This window comes from Pipistrellus hanaki (genome assembly GCF_964339955.1).
Source record: "Pipistrellus hanaki genome assembly, chromosome: X".
NCBI lineage: Eukaryota > Metazoa > Chordata > Mammalia > Chiroptera > Vespertilionidae > Pipistrellus > Pipistrellus hanaki.
The window spans coordinates 73,734,750-73,760,246 of record NC_140524.1 but is presented as its reverse complement, the minus strand read 5'-3'; the positions used below and the strand labels follow the sequence as shown (position 1 = coordinate 73,760,246).

General features: G+C 46.1%; 1 protein-coding gene across 9 annotated transcripts; it reads right to left on the bottom strand.

The window, feature by feature from the left end:
* Window positions 1-278: 278 nt before the first annotated feature.
* LAS1L (LAS1 like ribosome biogenesis factor) lies at window positions 279-25,497 on the bottom strand. 9 transcript variants are annotated; one of them, XM_084871255.1, is made up of 14 exons: window positions 25,096-25,497; window positions 24,141-24,266; window positions 22,905-22,974; window positions 22,017-22,098; window positions 20,937-21,218; window positions 20,618-20,664; window positions 19,670-19,779; window positions 17,856-17,941; window positions 17,457-17,507; window positions 16,932-17,138; window positions 16,439-16,586; window positions 7,174-7,667; window positions 3,296-3,446; window positions 279-572 (listed from the first exon to the last, which is right to left on the bottom strand). In XM_084871255.1, exons 1-14 carry the CDS (start codon window positions 25,284-25,286, stop codon window positions 449-451), a joined length of 2,169 nt encoding a protein of 722 aa, XP_084727381.1. In that variant the 5' UTR covers window positions 25,287-25,497; the 3' UTR covers window positions 279-448. The 9 variants fall into 9 exon arrangements, with proteins under 9 accessions (XP_084727381.1, XP_084727382.1, XP_084727383.1 ...); XM_084871256.1 differs by having other exon boundaries at window positions 3,296-3,443; XM_084871250.1 differs by lacking the exon at window positions 279-572 and adding an exon at window positions 2,496-2,614 and having other exon boundaries at window positions 25,096-25,496.

The window sequence follows — 25,497 nt, the reverse complement described above, 5'->3', positions numbered from 1 at the left end:
GGTTCTGAGCAGATTTCCCTGATGCTGGCTGGCCTGTATGTCCAGCAATGCCTCTCTTCTGGGGCCTACAACTGAGAGCAAAAATGGTTTGAGTCAGGAAGAAGGTATGAATGGAGCCTTGTGATAGAAACAATTAGGGAAGAGGGTCCAAGGGGCTCCAGGACCCAGCTCCTGCCCAAAGCCGCAATATGATCCCACCTTCTCTGGAGCCCCAAAATAAAGGGAAAACTACATTGGTCTGCCCCAACACATACCCCTCGTCTCATAAACACCAAAACAACAGTTACCTGTTTATTATTTTTCAAAAGGACAAAAACAATCAAAATGACATTGTGGTAAACGCTGAGCCGATGTGGCTGCCAAGGACTGCCTCCCAGGTTGTTTGATGGAACATCAGGTGCACTGAGGGTGGGCTCCTGCCCCAACAGAGGTGGTCCCGGGATGGACATCAGAAGAGCTGCAGACCAGTTTTGAGCCTGTGCAGCTGAACTTGGCTCCAGAGAAGGCCCTCCAAGTTGTTGCTGCCGTTGCTACAGTTGCCATTATCGATGCCACAGCTCAGGCCCAGGGTGCTACAGAGAGGTGGAACAGTCAGGGAAGGAGGCAGCTCTAGGATCTGGAAGGGCTAAGGGTGCTCGATTGTGTATCTATGGGAGGGCCCACCATCCTGCCTGTATTTACAAAGAGATTAGAGCAAATCTAAGAAACCACTTCAGATAACCCCCAGGAGTGGCTCTGTCCTCCCCTCACTTGAGAAAGGGGAGGAATAGAACTTTTCAAATGAAATTTTATGCAGAGCCCCCGTATATAAGCCAGATTAAAGCAGAGATATTTGGGTTGAGGTAGGATGGGGGACCAGCACTACCCCACCCACAGGAAGATATTAAAAGTGACTGCCGTAACAGACCTCTTCCAAGGCTCTACAGCTTGGGGGCCCAGAGAAGCCTAGGCTGGATCCCTCCCACCCCAACAGCTAATTAAGGGCCTCGGGCCAGGTTTGAGCTATAGGACTAGGCCCAGCTCCCAAGCCAGGATTTTAACATTGCTTTAGGAAAACACTACACCCTCCCCTTCCCTGGACCTGCTCCGAAACTCTGGCTTCCCCTGCTTCCTGCAGGTCAAAGGACCTTCCAGGTAGATCAGGGGGACAGCTGAGAGCAAAACCATTATCCTATCCTCAGGCAGATCCATTGTTATACTAGAGCAGTGGTCTGCAAACTTATAGTCAACAGAGCCAAATATCAGCAGTACAACGATTGAAGTTTCTTTTGAGAAGCAAATTTTTTAAACTTAAACTTCTTCAAAACAGACTCGTTCAGGCCATGGTATTTTGTGGAAGAGCCACACTCAAGGGGCCAAAGAGCCGCATATGGCTCGCGAACCGCAGTTTGCCGACCATGGTACTAGAGCATCTAAAAAAATGTTACAGATGATTTAGTCTCATTCCCACCCATTACCCACCAATTTACAGCCAAGGGAACTGAGGCCCAGAAATGAAAAGGGACTTGCCCAAGCCACAATGCCAAGTCAGGGGGGGAAACCTGGTACAATGGAGGAAGCCTCCCTACTATAGGGAGTGTGGGAGCTGGCCCAAATTAGCTTCCTTCTGCAATTAGTTCTACCTTCCCACACTTCACCTTTACTACCCTGGTGTTCATCAAGCCAGTTATTACCCAAGGGGAGAGGAGGTCTCTCTCTGATGTGTGGACCCAACTCTCAACTACATACTATCTGGCTTCCCCAGCTGCCTCCGCCCCTCTCTCCAAGAAGCCTGCTGTCTGCTAGCCTTGGACAGTGAGTTCATGGCACTGCCTTGGGCCTGGCCAGCTGATAGCCTCTGAGTTCTATAGCCCTCTTCCCAAATGTCCAGAGGAAGAGGGGCTCATCTCCCAGGGAGCAGGCAGGCAGCACAAGGATAGACTCTTAGTTTCAGGGGCCCACAAAGGTCTCTCTCTGGTACTCACAGGAATCCCCTAGTCACAGTGGCCTTCCATTCTGGAATATACAGGCCCACAGGATGGGCTCCTTTGTGTGACTGCCAGCAGAGCCCTCAGTAAGGGCTGCGTGGTTCCTGCCTCCCTGATGACCCAAGAGTTCCCTCGCCTGTGATACAGAGGTGAGTCTTGACGGAGAGCATGAAGCTCTGTGCAGGCCTTGCTATCAAGATTCCTGTACAGTGTGGGGAGGTCAATGATTACTCTGTGCACCTTTGGACAAATCCCTTCCCCTTTCCGGGCTTCAGTTTTCTCCTCAGAACATGAGGAAATTGGATTAGAGTATCCATTCTTGACTTTTTGGGAGTGGTTGACACTTTAGAGCAAGCATGTCAAATTTGTGGCCTGCAATGCGGCCCACAACGAATATTTTTGCAGCCCAGCCAATATAACGGGATCTAAGAAACATTTTAATAAAGATTTTGTAACTTAATTTTTACAATATCCTGTTATATATAATTATTAATAACGAACTACAAGGTTCGCTAATGACTGATTACTTTAATTGTGTTGTATTCATTTCTCTTACGTGGCTTACGCACAGGCTCACCATGTCACTCCACTAATACTAGCAGCGAACATTTTAGCAGTCGATTGCCATGCCTTTAGTCTTGTCTGACCTGTTTGGTGTGCGCAACAGAAAATATTTTTCTTTCAGAGAACAAGAAAAACAGGTTTACTTGTGTTATGCTTTTTAATTTGTGCAATTATTCAGTGTCTGGTAAGTTAATGTTCAAGAAAAAATATTAATTCTTATTAACATGTTCTATTATTTTATTAATGATACTCATTTATTTCAGCCCTTTGTATTCAGCATGTCTCAAAATAAACCCATGTTTCTATGAAAATTGAAGCTTTTGGGGTTTTTTCTTTGTGCCCACATAAACAAACCTTGTTTATTTGGCCCGTGTTAGCCTTTGACTCTGACATGCTTGCTTTAGAGAATCTGTTGAAAGCTTCAGAACTCACTCCTCCCGAAATGCACACGTGTGTGCCTACACACACACACACACACACACACACACACACACACTTGCAAATGGACAAAAATTTGATGCAATCTAAGAGAGGTGCCAAGCCTGTTCTACGTGGCTGCTTCACTGGCTCCCCTCACTGGGGGCTGGGAGCCCTTACAAGGGCCCAGAAAGAGAATGGAACTATACTTAATTCATTTAGGCCCTGGCTGGGGACAGGTACCTTCCCACTCACCCCACTCTGTGTCTTCTCCCTCCCTTCCTTCTTCCTGCCTCCCTCTTGAAGGAGACAAAAGGGTGAGAAATCCTGCTGTTATGGACACTTACCCTATCTTGCGTGTTGGGGGTTCTAGCCGCTGCTCTAGCACAGGCTGGTCCAAAAGATACATGGTGTCGTAATTCTCCAGCATAAGCTCTGCTGGGTCCTCGGTCTGACCTGGCATTCGGCCTATGGGGAAGGCGCCCCACTGCACATCTTCTATGGAGCAAAGGGAGGAGACAAGAGCAGGTTGATTGGTTAGTTCTCAGACTGGTGCACAGGTCTACCTCCCCAATCTACCCACCCATCTCAATGAGCCCACTCAGTATAGGCTTTGTGTATCTCTAGCCTCATTCCTCTGCATCACTTCTCTCTCCACCTTAGCACCTCCCTACCCCTTCCACACTCCCTCATACACTCTTTATGATCCTTCTTCCTTTTTGTGTTCACACACACAAACACCACCTCCACCCACCCCCGCCACCCTCACAACATGCACATAACTACTTGCACTTTTGTTCCTCTCCACTCTTCGCCCAGGTCCCCAGAAATGTTCCTACACACAACATCTTCAGATCTGGCTATATCACTATGTAAACCTCCCACCCTCACCCCTATTTCCATACACACACAAATCCTGGGAAGTCTTGATGCCCCAGAATGTCCACCATATCTCCTCCCCAAACCCACAGATACCCGTATTTTCCGGCGTATAAGATGACTTTTGAAACGAAAAAAAGTCAACCGAAAATCGGGGGCAAAAGACCAAAATTGCACAAAAATTACCTGCAGATCTTGATGGCAAAGTAAGTCTTTTCTTTGAAGTGGGGGGTAGTCTTATACAGCGAATATAGGCCTAAACCTATGTTTTAACTGTAAAATTAGGGGTCGTCTTATACGCCGGAAAATACGCTACCTCAGAGCATCTGAATGATCTGGATTTCCTACATATATACACACAAACTCCCTGACCTGCTTAAGGCCACACCACTTCTTAGGCCTTGTGACATTTACATTCCACCTGAGCATGGACTCCCTCTCAGAGATATTATGCTCCCCCCGTTCTTTGCAAGATCTTATTTCCCCCAGCTGCACACACAAAGAACAACTCTTCTCTAGAGAAGGACTGTCTCACTGCATATCCCAGCCTCCACCACCACCTAAGTACATACAAACACCCAGACCAAGTCCTCTGTTCAACAAATGTTCCGTTTCACTCCCTGCTTCCTATACCTCTCATGCACAGGCACACAATCCAGAAGTCTTTTAAGATTTTTATAGGTTTTTATTGATTTTAGAGAGAGGGAGAGATAGAAACATCGATGAGAGAGAAACATTGATTGGTTGCCTCCTGCATGCCCTCACTGGGGATTGAGTCCACAACCCGGGCATGTGCCCTGACTGGGAATCGAACCATGTGCTCCTGGTTCACAGGTCAACACTCAACCACTGAGCAACAACCGCCAGGCACAACCCAAAAATCTTAATGTCACTGCATTCCCACATGTGTATGCACATAGAACAAGCAATGGCAAAAATGAGAGGGAAAAGTTTTAATGTTCTAGCTTTTCCATGTTCACAAACTATTACTTACCTCCCTACCCCACACAAACTCCACAAAAAACGGGCTATGTCAGGCACTCTCCACCCGCTCTGTTCTATCACTTAAATACCCTCCACACAATATTATACTAAATCCCTGTCTCCATCCTTATACCAGTACATCCAGTGTTTTCAAGCAAAGCTTTCAGTAGTGAGCTTCTCCAAGTAGATCCAGTTTCTGCCTTCTGAGTCTCCCTGCTACCCAAAGAATTCTCCCTGTCACAATGCCCCTAACATTCTGGAAAGTACCAACCCTGGACTAGAGTTTTCTTTTTCTTTTTCTTTTTAAATATATTTTTATTGATTTTTTACAGAGAGGAAAGGAGAGAGAGATAGAGAGCTAGAAACGTCGATGAGAGAGAAACATCGACCAGCTGCCTCCTGCACACCCCCCACCGGGGATGTGCCCGCAACCAATGTACATGCCCTTGACCGGAATCGAACCCGGGACCTTTCAGTCCGCAGACCAACGTTCTACCACTGAGCCAAACCGGTTTCGGCTGTTTTCTAAAATATATATTTTTATTGATTTTAGAGAGATTAGAAACATCAATGAAAGAGAAATAGTAACATTGATTGGCTGCCTCCAGCACTCCCCCTGCTGGGGATTGAGTCCACAACCAGGGTATGTACCCTGAGCAGAAAGCAAAATGGTGACCTCCTAGTGCATGGGTTGACACTCAAACACTGAGCTACACAGGCGAGGCTAGACTAGCTTTTTATGTTACCCACAGAAGTTCCTCAGAAAGGGCTGTTCCCCTGCTTGCCTATTTCCCCACCGCTGGCTCTTTTATAGGAAGGAAGTTATGCCTGTCTTGATGCCCTACATTGCCCTGTGCATACAAAGGTATCTTTGTATACCGGGACCTAAGCCCATGTCATTGACCTGACTGACGATCCTTCCTTCCCATCACTAACATCCGAAACTATGTCTATGTCACTGCCACTGCCTCTCTAGTCAAACACCCTTACACATGTTCCTTCAGTGACAGCATGAACATACATAGGTGATCTCTGGATTGCTGTCTCACTGCCTGTTCTCATATCTTTCCATATATGCCACCTCATTGCTGCCACTTCCCTGCCTCATTCAGATACCTCCTGGCAACCCTGCCTCCTCTTTTAAAAACATGCATGACTATGTGTGCATATATCACAGAAGCATATTCAGTAACCTCACAATGATCTCTTTTCACATCCCCTTACACACACACACACCAAAAACAAAAACAAACAAACAAAAAAACCTCCCTGCTTCAATTCCCCTCATTTTTGATATTTACAAAGACTCACAGACACAGACCTCCTTCCCCTGAGATATTTCTGTCACTCTGCCTTGGTTTGTCCAGCACATGCAGGCACACAGCCATTCACACACACAGACATAAGCATATTCTTTTATCCCTACCACTCAGAGCCTTTATGCCCCAGCCCTTCCATCACATCCACACAAAGGCAAAGGCTCCACTTTTCCCCTGTGTTTCTTCACTGCATCCCCTCTCTCTCCCTGTTGTTCCTCACCATGCCACCCTACACCACCCCAGTCCCAGCTGTCTTCCCTGCCTCCCTCAGTCTCCATAACAGACTGTGCCCCACATCTAAATATGTATGCATACACACATGCCCATGCACACACACCAGACTGTTCATTCCTTTCGGGTCTCCCTGCTTTAAGATTCCTGCTCCCTAACCTAAATGAGGGCACTCAAAACACCACCTTTCAGGGGGAACAGATTCATATTCCCACACTTTATCACACAATTCTCCCTGCCTTCTCCAAGTTTTGTCTCACTAGCTTATGTGCTCACCTAAAAACTATGTCACTCCTTATTTCACTATTCTGATCTCATTTCTACTTCTTGATATAATGCCTCTTTGTTCCTTCTTTCTCATACACAGAGCAAAATCCTGTCTCATCATCATCCAGCCCCCATGTGTACATACACATTCCCATATACACAAAAAACACTCCTTTGTCTCTCTGTCCCTGCACTACTGCGTGATGTGAAAAACACATGCAAAATCAGCATATATCTACCCTCTACCTCTCCCTTTCTCCTCTATGTTTTGCTACACAGGGTCATACCCACACTATCCCCTCTGAATGTGCTCTCTGCATGAAGTAGTTGGCAACATGACAGGGCTTAGGTACCTGGCACCTACCTACTGTCCTAAAGGGGAGGGAAGCCAGCTGTCACCCATATACTAGGCTGCCTCCAAGGCTTGCATCACATGTGCTACCTTCTGCTACTTCCAATTTCTTCTCCAGAATGGAGAAAAGCCTCAAGAGGCAGCCTGAGAGAACAGATGTGTGTGGGGACAAAGTATATATCAAGCTTCTTACCCGAGCTAACTTGCCACGCAGAACCCTGCAGTGCTCCTCTTTTATGGGCCAGAAGCATTGCATTCTCAATAGTGGGGGACTCTTCCTCCAAAGTACCAAACTCCATTCTGTCTTCCTCATCCTCGTCTTCATCATCTTCGTCGTCATCATCTTCATCCTCCTCCTCCTCCCACGTCTCTTGGTAATCATTTTCCTCGTCCTCCTCTTCTACCTGGTCTTCCAAGACCTCACTCTCCTCTATCTCATCTTCCTTGACATCATTAAGGTCGCCCTTCTCCTGCTGCAGGGCTTCTCCTTCAGGCCTACAGTTGGGGCCAGAGGGTCTGAGGCTCCAATACAGGCTGTCCAATGTGTATGCAGACTTCCCAATAGGGGAGGCCTCTGAGCCCTCCTCCACCAGCCTGTTTTTTCCATTCTGGGTATAAATGGAACAGATATGCAGCAGCTTCTTCTGATCCTCATCTGGCAGGACCTGTCCCATGGCTTTGAAGATGCTGAGCAAAGGAAGGGATGGGGTAAAAAAGATTCACAACCTCAAGTCACTATATACCCACTACTCCAGAGTTTGAAATTGTCTATGAGCTTCCACATTTGCCTCTAAAAGGCAGTGTAATAGAGTGAATAGAACACAAAAACAAGGCTATGGACCCTGAACCAGCTCTATGATTCATCTATGTGGCTCACTTCCATTCTCAGTAAAATGAGGACAATAATAGCACCTGACTGATAGAATGCCTGGCACAGTGCTTGACACATAGTGGGCATGCAATAAATGATAGCTACTTAAATCTGGATTAAAATGTTATGTAAATATACAAACTAACAAATAGGCCTATAGGCCTGGACATGAGAATGGCATATCTTCTGGCCTAGCTGAGCAATCTCTCTTGAACTCTCAAAATATGCCTGAAAGTGTGCTGGGCTTCTCTGAGTGGAACAAAAGTGTGATCCCTCTCTGGGAACAACTACAGCCAGCCTGGAATGGCTAAAAAAGAAAAAAAAAAAAAAAGCAGCAGCTGACAAGACAAAGCAGGATGTGGAAGGGATGCCAGATGAGCACTGAGGACCTCAGGCACTATTGGAGCGTGGGGGAGGAAGAAAGCACAAAGACAGCAGGAGAGATCAAGGGAGGACTTCATGCAGAGGCAAAAGTGAGCACACTGTGCTGTGTGCATGTGGTGAGACAAGCCTGGTTCAAAGGGGTAGGGCTGTGCTGAGGAGCTGCGTGGAGAACAGGCTGCAAAGGTTAAGTGTGTGTGTTGGGCGGAAAGGGTCACCTGATGACTGAGCACACGTAAAGGCTGCATTTTTGAAGATCACTATGGTGCCTGTGTGGAAGATGGCCTGGATGAGACAGCCTAGAGGCAGGGAAACCAGGGAGAGTCAGTGAGGGCTGACCTAGAGCACTGGCAGTGGAGATGGGAGGGAGAGAAGCCGTGAGGACAGACAGAGCAGGGCTTGATGATCATCTGGCAGGAGTCAGACGGGGAGAGTTAAAGATAATGACATGGTTCACACAAAGGACGGTACTAATAGCAAAACAAGGAGCAGACAGAGCCATTGGGAAAGAGAGCTCCTGGGGAGGAAGAGGGTGAGCACTCCTTGCAGAACCTCACATAGAACTAGGCACCTAGGGGGCACCTGGTCACTGATGGAGGCATGCGTGGGTAGACAGATGGACAGTTTCTTCTAGGTGCATCACATTTGAACTGTGAACTGTTCATGGAAAGGCCATATAATCTGAGGGGGCTCTCCTTTTTCTGCACCTCACAGGCAGACTGGCCACATATGAGTGGTCTCTGAGGGCAGGACTGAGGGCTAGTGACTCTACTGGGAGACTGGGGACCTTCTCTGCAGGGCTAATTTCATGTTGCAAGAGGAGACTGACTCAAATTGAATTTATATTGGCTGGCTGGGGGAAGCTCTTGAAAAGCTTCTAGCCCTATCAGAGGAAAAGTCAGAGAGACACTCTTCCCTCTCACGGTGGCCCATTAGTATGATTAATAATAAATATTACCAGGTCCTTGACATTGCCGTATCACTGCTATTTATTATTAGCTACCCGCTATCTCAAGCTGTCTAGTCTGACCACTGAGGTGCAAAGGTGATATGAATCTTTTTTTAAAATATATTTTATTGATTTTTTACAGAGAGGAAGAGAGAGGGATAGAGAGTTAGAAACATCGATGAGAGAGAATCATCGATCAGCTGCCTCTTGCATACCCTCTCCTGGGGATGTGCCCGCAACCAAGGCACATGCCCTTGACCGAAATCAAACCCGGGACCTTTCAGTCCGCAGGCCGACGCTCTATCCACTGAGCCAAACCAGTTTTGGCTGATATGAATCTTAAAATGCAACTCCTTTCTTGGGTTTGCCCGTCACAGTTCAGGTTGGTGGAAAGATGGTGAACTTTGGACTTATGAGACATGTGTCCAAATCCCTGCCCCAACATCAACAAACAATTGGATTTTGGATAAGTCACTTTGCTCCTCAGAGCCTCAATGTCTTTATTATCTGCAAAATAAGGGTATTAAATCTCCACCTTCAAAGACTGCTGTGTCAAATGAAATAACTTATACAAAAAACACAGCACCATGCCTAACATCTAATTGCCACTTCTATCTTTTCTTTTTCATCTGGGGAAAACAAAAGTCAATTTTTTTAATGTATCTAATAACACATGCTTTTTGCAATATTGCTATCTAATGGAACACTGTAGAAAGAGCACAGGAGTAAGGAAAGTATATCTGGATTTTAGCCTCAGCTCTGACTTGCAGACTTACTACTGACTTGTAGCCTAACACCTGGATAAATCCTGTTTCCCGATCTGTGTAATGGGATGATGTGGACTACATTCATTGATTAACTGGGAAAAGCAGAACCTCTGCACAAGAATTCGTGCCTAAGTGAGCCACTGTTACTGCTGGCATCTGTATGCTTTGGTTGGGAGATCTCTATGGTCCAGACTTTTCCTAACCAGCAGCTTCTACTCTGAAGGCACTTAGGATTGAAAAGTACCTTGAAGGACACCTATCCAAAACTCTCCATGCTGATCTTTTCACGGCCTCCTTCCATTACATACACATGCTAAGTTCCTTCTGGCTTCGAAACTTCCTTTATTCTTTTCTGTGCTCAAATTGCTCCAATGCCTCATCTGTGATGCTTTCCTGACCCTTCTAGGCCTTTTTGGTTATCCTCCCAGTTTCCCACCCATCCATATCACTTCCAGTCTAGAGCACACACATCTGGAGATTTGGCTCTTTGGTTCAGTTCGATCTCCTACAGGTCTTGCCCTGGCTGACTTTGTATACAGGCTACTTTTTTCTCTTATAAGCTGCTGCTACTACTACTACAATACTACTACTACTACTACTAATAATAATAATAATAAAATACTACTACTAATAATAATAATAAAAGGCAAAAGATTTATGCGATCTGAAGAGAAACCAGAGCATACTACTATTGTACTAATAATAATAATAAAAAAGGAGAAACATGTAAATTGATCGTACCTCCATGACACCCATCAGCCAATCAGGAGTGAGTATGCAAATTAACCTAATGAAGGTGGTGGGTTAATTTGCATACACAGGCGCAGGGCAGAGAACAGAGCAGGAGAGCTGGCAGAGTGGAATGGCTTGGGGAACTTGGCTCCCCAAGCCGCCAGACGGAGAGCAGAGAGAAAGAGCTGGCAGCTTGGAGACTTGGCAGAGCAGGAGGCCATAGGACAGAGACAGAGCAGGAAGGGAAAACCAAGAGCGAGCGTGGGGAACACCAAGAATTCTGGAATAAGTAGTTCTGGTGGTAGCCCCAGGACCAGAATTGGAAGCCCAGAGGGCGGGGAGCACCAGGAATGCTGGGAATCGTAGTTCTGGTGGAAGACGGATCTCCTAGACACTACAGCAAAGTGAGCCTGGAGCAAGTTACTGTTGCAGTGGGAGATAGAGGGAAAGCAAAGTTGAGAGACATAAGTAAAATAAGAGTGTCTAGGAAAAATTAAAGGGAAGATATCCTAAAACTTCCAGGAAAACTCCACCAATGAAGCAAAGAAAAAATAATGCCTCTATTATTCTGTGAGCAACAAACCAAACTGGGTTGGGATCTCAGCCAATTTGCTCATATGATTGTAAAGACAGACAGAAATCCTGGATTGGAGAGGGCTCCCCTGAGGGCTCCCAGATTGGAGAGGGTGAAGATCAGGCTGAGTGACCCGCCCCCCCCCTGCACTAATCTTCGTGCACTAGGTCCTAGTAATAATAATAAAAGTAACTACTTGCCCACTGTCATCACTCCTATTTGACATAAGTGTTGGAAGTATTAGCCATTGCGATTAGACAAGAAGCAGAAATAAAAGGCATCCAAATTGGAAAAGAAGTAAAACTGTCCTTATTTGCAGATGACATGATACTGTACATAAAAAAACCGAAAGACTCCATCAAAAAACTATTAGACTTAATAAATGAATTCGGCGATGTAGCAGGATACAAAATTAATGCCAAGAAATCTATGGCATTTCTATATACCAATAGTGATCTTACAGAAAGAGAGACTAAAAAAGCAACCTCATTATACCATTGCACTAAAAAAATTAAGATACGTAGGGATACACTTAACCAAGGTGGTAAAAGACCTATATGCAGAAAACAATAGGACACTGAAAAAAGAGATAGAGGAAGACATAAACAAATAGAAGAATATACCATGATAATGGATTGGTAGAATCAAAAGCATTAAAATGTTCATACTACCCAAAGCAATCTATAGATTCAAAGCACTCCCCATTAAAATACCAATGGCATATTTCAAAGATATAGAATAAGCTCTCCAAAAATTCATCTGGAATAAAAAAAGACCTCGAAGAGCCACAGCAATCCTAAGAAAGGAGAACAAAGTAGATGGGATCTCAATACCAGATTTCAAGCTGTATTACAAAGCCACTGTTCTCAAAACAGCCTGGTACTGGCACAAGACCAGACGTATAGACCAATGGAATAGAATAGAGAACCCAGATATCGACCCAAGCCATTATGCTCAATTAATATTTGACAAAAAAGGCAAGCGCATACAATGGAGACAAGACAGTCTCTTCAGCCAAAACCGGTTTGGCTCAGTGGATAAAGCATCTGCCTGCAGACCAAAGGATCCCAGGTTCGATTCTGGTCAAGGGCATGTGCCTTGGTTGCAGTCACATCCCCAGTGTGGGGTGTGCAAGAGGCAGCTGATCGATGTTTCTCTCTCATCGATGTTTCTCTCTATCCTTCTCTCTTCCTCTCTGTAAAAAAAAACAAAAACAAAAAACAAACAGTCTCTTCAATAAATGGTGTTGGGAAAATTGGACAGATACATGTAAAAAATGAAATTAGACCACCAACTTACACCAAACACAAAAATAAACTCAAAATGGATAAAGGACTTAAACATAAGACAGGAAACCATAAAAATAATAGATGAATGCACAGGCAGAGAAATCTCAGACATATGTGGAAGCAATTTCTTCACCAATACCACTCCTAGGGCAATGGAAACTAAAGAGAAAATAAACAAAGGGGACTACATCAAAATAAAAAGTTTTTGCATAGCAAAAGAAAGCATCAACAAAACAACAAGAAACCCTAGTGTATGGGAGGACATATTTGCAAATGTTATCACTGATAAAGGTTTAATCTCCAACATTTACTGGGAACTCATACAACTTAATAAAAGAAAGATTAATGATCCAATAAAAAAAAAGGACAACAGACCTAAATAGAATCTTTTCTAAAGAAGAAAGAAGGAAGGCCAAGAGACATATGAAAACATGCTCAAAGTCACTAATTATCCGAGAGATGCAAATCAAAATGACAATGCGGTACCATCTCACACTTGTCAGAATAGCTATCATCAACAAATCAACAAATGACAAGTGCTGGCGAGTATGCAGAGAAAAAGGAACCCTCATGCACTGCTGGTGGGAATGCAGACTGGTGCAGCCATTGTGGAGAACAGCATAGAGTTTCCTCAAAAAACTAAAAATGGAACTTCCATTTAACCCAGTAATCCCACTTCTAGGAATATATCCCAAGAAACTAGAAACACCAATCAGAAAGTATATATGCACCCCTATAGTCATAGCAACACAATTTGCCATAGCTAAGATTTGGAAACAGCCTAAATGCCCATCAGCAGATGAATGGATTACAAAACTATGGCACGGTACATCTACACAATGGAATACTACCCTGCTATAAAAAAGAAGGAATTCCTACCATTTGTAGCAGCATGGATAGAACTGCAGAGCATTATGCTAAGTGAAATAAGCCAGGCAATGAAAGAAAAGTACCACATGCTCTCACTCATTTATGGAAAATAAAGAACATTATAACCTGATGAACAAAAAGATAGATACAGAGGCAGTAAAGCATGGAACAGACTGTCAAATTATAGCAGGAAGGCTGGGGAGTGTTGGGTAGGGGGGGAAAAAGAGATCAACTGAAGGACTTGTATGCATGCATATAAGCACAACCAATGGACACAAGACACTGGGGGTGAGTGGGTCAGGGGTTAGGGGAGGCTGGGGAAAGGTCAATGGGGAAAAAAAGAAGATATATGTACTACTATATGTAATTCTTTAAACAATAAAATGAAAAAAATATTTTAAAAAAAGCAATTACTGAGCCCCAAAAGGCATCAGGATCATGAAAGACTTTCTGGCCCACTCAGTTTGGCTTAGTGTATAGAACATTGGCTGGTGAACTGAAGGGTCCAGGGTTTGATTCTGATCTCGGTTGCAGGCTTGATAGCCAGTCCTGGTTGGGGCATGTGCGGGAGGCAACCAATCAATGTTTCTTTCTTACATCGATGTTTCTCTGTCTCCCCACACCAACTCTGTCAAAAAAAAAAATCTTTGGAAAAAATGTCCTCCAGTGAAAATTAACAAAACAAAAAAAGACTTCCTGACTCTATTGGGGGCATCAGGGGACTAAGAGGGTCTTGGCATCCAGATTCCCACTTCACTCATTTCCTAGGCATGGATTTATCTCCCACCAAAGACAGCCCTGCTGGCAAAGACAGCAAATTTTAGTTTAGTTCAGCAACATTTACTGAGACCTGTTTGGGGCCTGGATTTGTGTGGTGTGCTGGGGCACAGATGGGTAATGCAGAGCCCTCGCCCTTGACAGGCATAGTCTGATAGAGGGAAAGAGACGTTAGGAGAAATAGACATGGCAACATAAAATCTCAGATTTGGGAAGTACTTGAGAATCAACATGACAGGGTAGACAGTACTGGTACCAAGTGAGATAGGGAGCAGAGGAGGAAGACCCCTTTGGGGTTGGGGTGGGGAGTGAGATGACCAATTTTCTTTTGGTCAAGTCAGGTGCCTGTGGGCCATCCAAGGGGAGACTGAATATAGGATGTTGAATCTTAGGCAAAAGGCCTGGACTAGACAAAGATTTGGGCCTCGGAACTTTATAGGAACTAGCAAAAAAGCACAGGCATTTCAAGGAGGGACAGGTAAACAACATCAATGCAGCAGATACAGCAACAAACAAGGGCCCACTGGATTTGGTAATTAGGAGGTCAAAGCAGCTCTGGAGGTGAATGCCAAATTGTGACTGGTTGAAGAGTAAGAGGCAGTAAGGAAATCAAGATTTGTTTAATGCAGATTATTCTTTTGAGATGTTCTGACAGGAAAAGAAGGAGTGACAAGCTGGTGATAACTGAACAGAGGGATGCAGGGTCAAATGGAGGTTTTGCTTGGGTTGTTACTGTTTCCTTTTAAGATGAGAAACGCTCAGGCCCAATTAAAGATCCAAGAACAAGAGCCAGCAGAGCAAGGCAGAGACTAGGATGAGGCCCCAACGATGCTGGCAGAGGTGGCTCCAAAGCACATGTGGAGGGGCACACTCTGAGGCAGGGGAAGGCCACCTCATCCTGGAACTGGCAAGTAGGTTGAGTGTAGCCCAAGATCAGTTCACAGGTACTGCACCTTGGGTTGAGGGGGCCCGGCAGGATGCCTCCAAGTGATCAAGGAAGCTAGGGCGAAAGGGGGAGGGGCCTGAGGTGAATGGTAAAGATTTAAATCAGCCAGGAAAGAGGAAAATGGGCAGAAAACAAATACAAGTTCAGATAAGCAGAACTGAGGTTTGGCCTGAGAATAAAAAATCATACCTCTGCAGTGGCAGCAATCTGCAGGGCTATGTGGTTTTCTCCAGCAGAGCTCAGCTCCCTGGGCTGAGGAGTGGGTGAAGCAGAGTGGGTATCAATTCCAGCTCGGAGGTTTGCAAGACAGATACACCAAAGAATGAGCAGAGCCAAGGGTGCTGATGAGTGGCTGAAGTGATCAACCCAGGATTGAGGGGAAGCAAGGTCGAGGGAGGTAGGAAATGGAGGGATGGAGGTTGGATGCAGGCAAAGAGCAGATGCCATGGAATGTGAGGATGAGGGCCAGAAATAAGGATAAGAGGTGGTGGTCACTGACTGGGATACTGGGATGTCAGCTTTCAGAGACTGAACAGCTCTGAGTGATGGAAATGGAATGCTGAGTGTCATGGAGAATGAAGATCACTGGAGTTGAGGAGCTACAGAGAGTCAGATGGGTCACTCAAATGAAACAGATATTGCTCCAGAAAGAAGGAAGAGAAATCGGGTGCTAAAGCCTCCCATGAATGTGAGGGAAGTGGCTCAGGGTGAGGAAGTGACAGAGAAAAGGGAAGGGAGACAACCACAGATGTTTATAGGAACCAGTACAATATCTAGTTTGACCACAGTCCCCAGGGTGAATGGGTAAAGGGGAATCACATGAGGTGGGGTTACCATGATAGGTTGGGACAGAAAGATCTTTGAATGTCATCTAAGAAACCTAGATGTCATCAGGAAGGCAATATAGAGCCACTGAAGGTTGCAGAGCACCTATAGGGGGTATACTTTGGAAAGACAATAGAGAAGACAGCACTAAGCTTAGAGTTAGAAGACTGGGTTCAATAATAAACCTCAGCTACCATTTATTGTACACTTACTCTGTACAGGCCACTGGCTAACCACTCTAAGGGGGTTGTCTCATCCATTCTTATATTGGACTCAGTCCGTTTCTTAAACTGTGTGATGTTAGACAAGAATATCCTACTCCTCTCCAAACTGGGACTCAGTTCTCCCATCAATTAGTAGGAGGGCGATGGGACTAGGTATCCTTGCAAGGGCTGGTCTGACTCTGCCATTCTAAGGCTATGAGACTATGAGCTGCAGTGCTTCACTCTCTTAACAGATGGAATTCAAGAGACTTACAGTTCAAGGAGATGGGGGCTGGCCCAGCAAGGTGAACTCAAGCAGGATTCAACCACCCAGGGCCAGTCAAGGGTTGCAGAGCAGTTGAATAGCCTCCAGCTCTTTCTTGCCTCCCACTGGACTGCAGAAAATCGGCGGGCATTCCGTCCTGAGAGAGGAGAGAGAACCTGAGAAGAAGGAACCAGTAAGCCCCTATCCAACCTTAAACTTTGAAAAGGTTGACTTTGTCCTCCCCACCCAAACCCCAGACTGCCCACTCTATACTGCTCAAAGCATTCTGGAGGCCCTTTGCCTCCAGCTCAGTTTAGTTGGCTCTGAGCAGAAGACAGGTGAAGGAAGATTTGTCCACTATTGCCACAAGGCCCTCTTAGGCAAACCTAAACCTTTAACAAAGGATGTGTCCACCTGGTGCTATTTTAGCCATGCTGAGAACAGTAGCAGATACTCCTGTCTGGGCTGGGTAGGCCCCGGGGCTAGGACTAGTCCTCCTCACCAGTCTTGGTGTTAGCCACGATCAGTTCAACCGTCCATCTGAGGAGGTAGGTGGGCCGGATTCCACTGTTCCCCAAAGCTGGCAACTCGGAGAACATCCTCTTTAGCAGGGCCTGTGTGAAGGTCTGGGAGTGCAGGCCCCTGAGCAGAGGCTGCCAGAATTGAGAGAACGGCTTTGGTACCAGGATATCATTGAAGTCCACGTTTTCTGGTTGTAAGGGCCACACATTGAAAGAGAAAGCAGAGGTGGGGGTGCAAAGGAAGACAGGGAGAGGGGGTAGAGGAAAGAAGAGAAGGAAGGATGGAGGAAGACAAGGGAGAAAGGAAGGGGAGGAGAGAGAGGAAAAAAGGAGAGGGGGCCCCACCACCAACAAAAACAGAGTTGCCATTGCAGAATAGGAGGAAAGAGGAAGAGCAGAGCAGCAGGGAGAGAAACTAATTAGTATCAGACAAGGAACAATTGACTCAAAACAGTATAAAAGAAGAAGAGCTCTGATTTCTAGCTTCAGCTCTGTCAATAACTCACTGTGTGACTCTGGGTCAGTACATTCCCCTGTCGGGACCTCAGTCTGCCCATCTGTAACATGAGGATGTTGAACTAGATGACCTCACAAGGCCCTTCCAGTTCTGCTGTTCTAGCTGTCTAACAAGTGGCTAAATCACAATTAACACAGCACAATAATGGCATTAAGATTCCCCCAACCCAACCCAACCCAACCCAACCACCCCTCACCCTACACAATTCCAGGCCACCTAAGAAAAGCCCTATAAGGCTTATAAGTAAGGCTACCTGTTCTGCTCAGCCCAGTTGAGCTTCCAGAGTCTAATGAATGGCAGGAAACAACCTTTTACCCCCAGCCCAATCCTGATGTTATTGCCCAAAAAACACAGAACCCTAGGCAGTAGTGAGCCCCCAAGACCCTACCTTCATACTCTATCTGCAAAGCTGCCAACTGCTCAAATGTGGGGACGAGAAAGCCATCATCTAGAAGAGCATCCAGCACAGCTTCCCTGGAGAAAGATGACACTCAATTAAACAAACTGAAGCCAGGTGGAAGACCCTCTCCTACTCCCCTGTCTACTCCCAAGGCAGCTAGCTAATGCCTCTGGCTCAAGTGGCCAAAGCAGCATGGGTGGGGGAAAAATAGTTGACAGTTGGATCTCAGGCTTCAGCCTCCTGGGGTAAGGGCTGGGCCAGAGACTGAGATCAATGGATTTTGAACAAGTGTTTACCAAGCATATGATGACCTAAGGCCCATAATAAGGGCAGCAGCGACGGAACAAGACTGAAAGCTCAGATAGAGAAAAGTCTAAGGTCCACGGAGGAGTTAAACATTTGGAGTCAAAGGGTCAAGGGATTTCACACGTTAGTTCCTGCTCAGCATGTGTCTCTGGACAGTACTCCAGTCTCCTACCTCTCCATTTCTCCCGAGTTGCTCTCTTTCAGATCCTAGAAGCAGAAACTTTGGGGACTTCATTGCTAGACTGAATCTGATCCTATTCCTAGGGACCCCAAGAACTCAGAGCTAAGTTATAGAGGTTGAAAGTGTGAGCAATAGGAGTAATTCCTCACCCCTATCTATTGTAGCTCAAACTGAAACCAAAAATAGTCAGCCGTCTCCTCCAGAGCTACCAGTTTCCCAAGAGAGGCTCTACTAGCTGAACAGGCCTAGAGGAGAAACAAGAGTTCCCAAAGTGTCTCAATACCTGGAGAGTTGTCATGCTCAGATTCCGCCCTCCTCCAGGCTAAAGAAGGAAAGAGTTTTCTGTTTTCCATCAATCTCCCATCTCCTTAGGTCATTATTCAGGAAGAGCACTTCAAGCAGCCTACCAGCTGCCTGATCAGCACAACCAGGCACATAGTGGCACAAGGATAGTTTTCCCAACTCCCGAGGGGGCCAGCCAAGAAGCCTAGGCTGAGCAAACACTGATAAAACATGTTTAGACCTAGAGTATCCTGGAAGTGAAGAAGACTCCAAGGACAACCCCAACCTTCACTGCAGGATCCCACCTAGGCCTACTCTGCCACTTACATACCACCTTCCTACAGTCTCTGCTTCATCCCAGATACATTCCTCTCTCTAGCTGGGAAGGTTAGCACTTCCTCCGCACATTCTCAGTGAAAGGTTCCTCAAAGTCCTTTCTAGCTAAATTTAAGTAGCAAGCCCCCAAGAGCTAGGAAGGAGAGAAATGGATAAACATTGTTTGTCTGAGTACTATTGGAGGAATGGCGGGGGTGGGGGGCTGGTGGCCATACTGAGTAGGGAGGGATTTATAATCTTTTGATGAGCCAGGCCCTAGAAAGGCCCCTCCTGTTCCCACAACAACTATCCAGGGGTTGCTGATACTCACTGATAGAATTTCAAAAGAAAAGACCAGCAATGCCCATCATATATCTTTTACCTCAAATTTGGACAAGGGCTAGGCAGCGAAGTGGCAAGGATTAAGGGCTTTTCATAGTTGCCAAGAGCTCCACAACCACTGGATAGAGAAGAACATACCTAGCTAGGAGATGGGTAACAGTAAACCTCCTGCCTCGGCCACTTAAGTGATTTCGTAGCTGCCAGGGCAGAAGAAAAAGGGTCATGCAGAATGCAGGGTCACCGCATGGGGAATCAGAATTATCCCTGAGATTTCCTACAGCAGAGGTTAGCAAGCTGAGATATAGAAATCCATTTCAGTAAGGCTGCTACACTCTACTCTAGAGAGTAGGCAGCCCCTGATTACTTAATTACATACCTGTTCTCAAATGTAATGCCCTTGAGTTCTGCCAGGATACAGTCTACAGGTGGGAGCAGTTGATTCCATGCCTTAACGGCCTGAGGTAAATACCTAAATTTCTCCAGTATCTGCCAGCAAAGAGGGTCCCATCAGAAGGCTGGGTTAGCCAGGCAACCTGCCCTCACCCTTTCATGATCCTTTCCCATAAGACTTCTCAGCACCTTCCTTAAGGGGACATGGCAGGACATACAGAAATGGGCTCACCTCTCCTCTATGGGACCTGAAACTAAAACTATCCTGGCCCTCAAATACCAGATATTCTCCCCTTCCTCCTCCTCCTCCCACCCCTGAATTCCCTGTGACTCCCAATCACCATATACCCTAATACTGCGTTGTTCATTAGGAGCATTTGGTTGGAGTTGGGCCAAAGGGTGAGGGAAATCAATGGAAGAAAGGTAATCCGGAGACACAAATTCTAATCCTGGTCCCATCACTAACTGCATGTGACCTTGGGCCAATCCACTTATCCATGAATTCAATTTCTTCATTGGTGAAAAGGAAGAGTTAAGCTAAATGGTTTCTAAGCTACCTCCCTTCCTGCTAAAAGCAGAACCCCTCAAGCTCACTGGATCTAGGAAAGTTCTTGGGCACTGTCTGCTGATCAGTTGCAGTACTGCAGGGCTATGCAACCGCCTATGCCCAATTGCTCCCTACCAGTCAGTGGGACAGATAGATTATCCATGAACTTCCATTATCTGCTCCCTTCCATCGGTGTGGAGGATCAGCCAACTGGAATCTGCTCCTCTTGTCTCCTTCCTAGTCCACCCCCTCTCTTACCAAGAAGTTCCCTCAAGCTTTGCCATTTTTCTTTCAAATTCCTTCTTAGGACTTCTCTCAGGTAGCTGGCAAAAAGGAAGAAGTAGCTGGGGCAGATGAGACTATGCCACTTCAAGGGCATTTTCTTACCTTAAACTGCTCCTCTTCATATGATACCAGTAGTTCTCGGGCTCTTTCTGAAAACAAAAGAGGGAAACAGGGCAGCCAGCCTAGCCCCTTCTACTAATAGGGGATTCTGAGCCTTTCTTACATCATTTGTTGAGTAACTAGAATTCTTGCCTCACCTACCTTATAGGACTCAAGTAAGATGGTTTGTGACAATTCTTTTAAGCTAAGACTCACCACAAACCCAGACGAAATGCTGAGCATGGAAAATAACCAGTATTAACCCTACACCTGAGTCTTCCAGGTTCCTAGATTCCTCTCTGCCCCACCAAAGGACACTTACCATACAGCTCTTTTTGTCTCTGAGCCTTCTCCCAATGTGCATCAATCTCTTTGTCACCTGTGTTGTCTCCACCAGCCCTGACATCCAGCTCTGCACCTTTCCCTTCATCCATAGGCTTTGGTTTCTGTTCTGTGATGTCATCAACAATGTTCTTTGATTCCTCTTGGTTGTCTTCATCTGTCTCTTCCTTCTCCTCCTCCAACTCCCAGGTCTCTCTCAGGCTGTTCTCCAGTTGGCGGCACCAGTAGGTCTTCTGGAGCCAATCCAGAACAAAATAGCAACCTAAAAGAGGGGAGGAAGGGAGGCAGTGCCCTAGGAGCAGCCACATGAAAGCTCCTAGCAGGACCCCAGCTCACTTTTCTAACACTATCGGTAGGCCAAATAGAAGAGGCGTGGCTCCAAGAAGGCACAAATCTTAAACATCCAGAAGCAGGCCTTCTTCCTCTCAGTAATCCCCGTCCTTTGCATTCTCCTGCTTACTAGCACCTTTCCTAGAAAAAAAACTAACACCAGATTTCATATGGGAAGCCAAAAATGGCACAGGGTTATCAAGTGAGAGAACAGGAACAGCCTAATAAGTAGTTACATGGCCTTGGCCAAGTTTTCCCAACATGAAGGGGCCAGGCTGAATCAGGGATTCTTAGTTGGGATGAAATGTCCAAAAAACTCCTGAGTTCATACACTTGATGGCTTACACCTCTCAACCCCACTCCCACTCACCTCCTCCTCGGGCATAAAATTTAAGGGGAAGCCAGAAAAACTCAACTGAGATCAGAACAGTGCTCTGCCAACTCATATTGGAGTCTAAAGCAAAAAAACAATTCAGTAACACTAATCCTGTCTTCATTTTAAAATGTTGGTATTTTGTTCTTTATGGGTTTTCCATTGAAATGTTATCCATCATGATTACTGAGCTTTTGACTCCCCTTTTAAGTATTCAACCAAGACAAGTGCCTCACTCGCCTCACCTTAATCCCAGCTCTGACCCCAGGTGAAGACCCTCCTCCCTCTCCCTCTCTCCCCAGTGCCACCCAATCCAGGACCCTGGGCTCATGACAGACATATTCCCTGGGGATTCACCTCTACGGCAGTCATTTATATGAGGCATTTTCTTGTGAGTCAACTCATGGCGAAGCTCAACAATCCAATCCGGGATGTTCACCTGATTGTGGGGGAGGGTGTGAGTGCAGAAATTAGAAAAAGTTAAAGCTGGAGGAGCCCACAGAAATGAATTAGCTTGGCCTCTCCCCATTTTACAGATAGAGAAACTGAGGTCCTGAGAGGAGGTTTCAGTCTTTCTGGCAAAGCCAAGATGAGAAACCAGGTCTCCTGATTCTTTTTACTGCTCTGAGGAGGTAAACTAGAAAATAAAATGATACTTGCATCCCCCAACCACCAGTCACATTCCTCCAACAAAGAGAGTCCTATAAATGAGCATAAAAAACCACCTTCTCCAGACTTCCTCTCTCTTGCCTGTACCAGTCTCTGCCCTGGGTACCCTTACCTTCCTCCCTCCCTCCCACCCTTCCTCCAGAAAGCTTCACTTGATGGCTGAGAATCTTCCTGCCCTCTACATACCTCATACTCAGGGCAGGAATACCCTGCTGCCTGGCTGAGCTTATCTTCTCCCTCAAACTGTCAGCTCTCAGAGGGCAGGTGTGCTGTGATGGCCACCTCTTTCCTGGCCCCCCCCCCGCCCCCCCAGTAATGCATTCCATTTTGGCACCTTAGCTTCACTGGGCTACTCCCAGCAAGATGGGAAGGCCAAGCCCACTGAAGATAGCACTCATAAATAAGGGAGGAAGGTGGCTTATTTCAAGCTGAAGGCTGAGTCTCTAGGGTTCTTGCTTGGCTGGCTGGCAGTGATGAGATGAACTAGCCTTCCTGTGTGCCCACATCACCCCATGCCCCATTTACAGAGCTCTCCTGGGGAGAGAGAATTGAGCAAGACCACTTTATCATACGCACCTCCTGAGCCAGGAACCTGAGGGGGAGCCTGACAGACTTTGTCTTCCTCTCCGAGATAAGATTCACAAACCTGGGGTTAGGGGAGAAATGAGTGGCACAGCCCAAGTAACTATTTTACTCAAACCAGTAAAGCTTCAAAAACACCTTGCTGAATTACCGACAGCTTGCATTTCCACAACCTTTCCACTGACTGTTCTGCCCAGTCCTTACGGTTGGTGTCAGCCAGAGCAAGGATGGTTCCGTACAGTCCAACATTTACTGAGATTCTACCCTGTACTAAAGCATTATAGATGAATAAGACACTGGAAGAGTTCAGTCTACGATAAATAGTCATGATATAATATAACGTGTTTATGCTAGAACATTCTGGGTTTTAAATGTTAGAACAAAGGACTGCCCAGCTGGTGTGGCTCAGTGGTTGAGTGTCAATTTCTGAACCAGGAGGTCACGGTTCGATTCCCAGGCATGTATCCAATCCCCAGTAGGGAGCGTGCAGGAAGCAGCGGATGAATGATTCTCTCTCATCATTGATGTTTCTCTCTCTCTCTCCCTCTCTGAAATCAATAAAACTAGATTTTTGTAAAGAAGAAAGGACTAGGTCAAATGATATGAGGAGCACAGCTAAACAATGGAGAAGGTACAAAGAGCTAGGCATTACCTGAAGTCAGACAAGGGGAATAGGATGAGATGAGCAAAATTTTTGAGATGAGAAAACTCGGTAGCAGCCTTTTCCCCAATGTGCATGAGACAGCTAGAACCACTCTGAGTCACTTTGTAAGTCAGGAATTCCCAGCCCATGTCTCCACTTCCACAACTCAGCAATCATTCAGAGAAGGGTAAAGGGTAATGCTTGGTATGGATGAGGTAGGGTTGGAGAATCCACATTAAAACATGGCCAGGGCACAGAACCATTCAGAAAAGTTCCTCTGGGTAAAAGACTTAAAGAAGAAAGAAATACAAGCTGTCAAAGCTGGAAGAGACCTACAGAGATCGCTAGCCCGAATACCCCACATTCTAAGAAAGAGAAGGAAAGAAAAATGGAAAAGTGAATGCTCTCAGGAGAAGAAAAGGGGAATGTGTGTTGACAGGGGATAACAAAATCTGTCAAGTCAAGCAATCACAGGACACACAAGGCTTTTTCCTTCAGGTAGCACCTGAAGCCAAGATTTGTCACATGCTATCCCACCCCATCTCTGCCCCCAAACCACCCTCCACCCCTACCCATGTAAATCTTACCTGACCAATGCCATGCCATAGAGCAGTCTAAGTTCATCAGTGCCCAAGCCACCAGTTACATCCAAGAGCTTACAGCGTACCAGGTCAGCAGTAGAAGCCACTGCCAGGGGCAGTTCGTTGCCTAACCTAAAGAGCCACAGTCCAGCACCATCATAAAGGTCCCTTAACACTGGTCCGCCCTCCACCTCAGAACCTAGGTTGCTGTAGATTATTCCAAATACAGAGATGTGCAAAAGTAGGTTTACATTCTGAGTAGCCAAACTACAGCTTATTCTTGTATTATTATTTATTTTGTATTTATTTGTATTGTAACTGTGAATCTACTTTTGCCCATCCTTGTATATACTGACTCAAGTGTACATGAACAGACATAAATCAAGACGGTGGGAAGAGGAAGGGTAATGTCCCTGGGGTCCAATAATATACAGGGCATGAGAGGTTGGCTAGGCTACATAATCTAACTGCTATGCAATCAACCAACAATTCAGCATGGACAGGGCCCCTTCTTTCCCCTTAAACCCTCAACTCATTCTGCTAGAGAAGACCCTTATTTCCTTGAGACTTTTATACCTTGTCTGCTTCCAAATAAATCTTACCAACTGGACTAAGGCGCCCCATTCAAAAATGGTTTTGCAGGCAAACTCCCCTCCCCCACCCACGCCCCCAACCTACCTAACTCAAATTGGAAATACACCCTAGGATACTAACCTTAAGCCCTGGCTCTCTGGCACCCTCCCCAAGATGGGGAGAGAAAGGTAAAAGGTCACGGATTTAACATGATGGTTGCTGAGGCAACACCCCTTTCTTTCCACAAATAGGATTAGTGCAAGAGCTAGGCTACGACTTTACCCCAGGCACTTGAGAGAAGCAACGCCCAAACCACTCACAGGGAAAATAAGGCTTTATAGGAATCCACAAAAGAAGGTGCCAGCAGTATGCAGGCAGGTTGCCTTACCTGCTCCTCCAGGCTGTGATGCGGTTCAGTGCGTACCGCTGCAATTTATGGTCATCACAGAACAGATACACTGTCACCTGATCCCACTCGGCCTTACTGAGCCAGGCGACTACGATGCGCTGTGCCCAGAGGGGCGACAAGCTTTTATCTTTGACGAACTTCCCACACCACGCACTCCATACCTGATCCATTCCCCCGGAAGGAAGGCCCAGATCTGACCCGGCCCCGGCCCTGGATTCCCACCCCACAATCGGCTGTATGCCCAGGCTAGGGCCGCGGCACTCCGCAGAAACTTCAGCTTTACACGCTAGCCTCACTTCAAACCGCCACCCCGCCAGCAGCCAATGGGACAGTATAACCTCAGACGCAAGCCCTCCTCCCAGCGTTAGTGTGACCAATCGG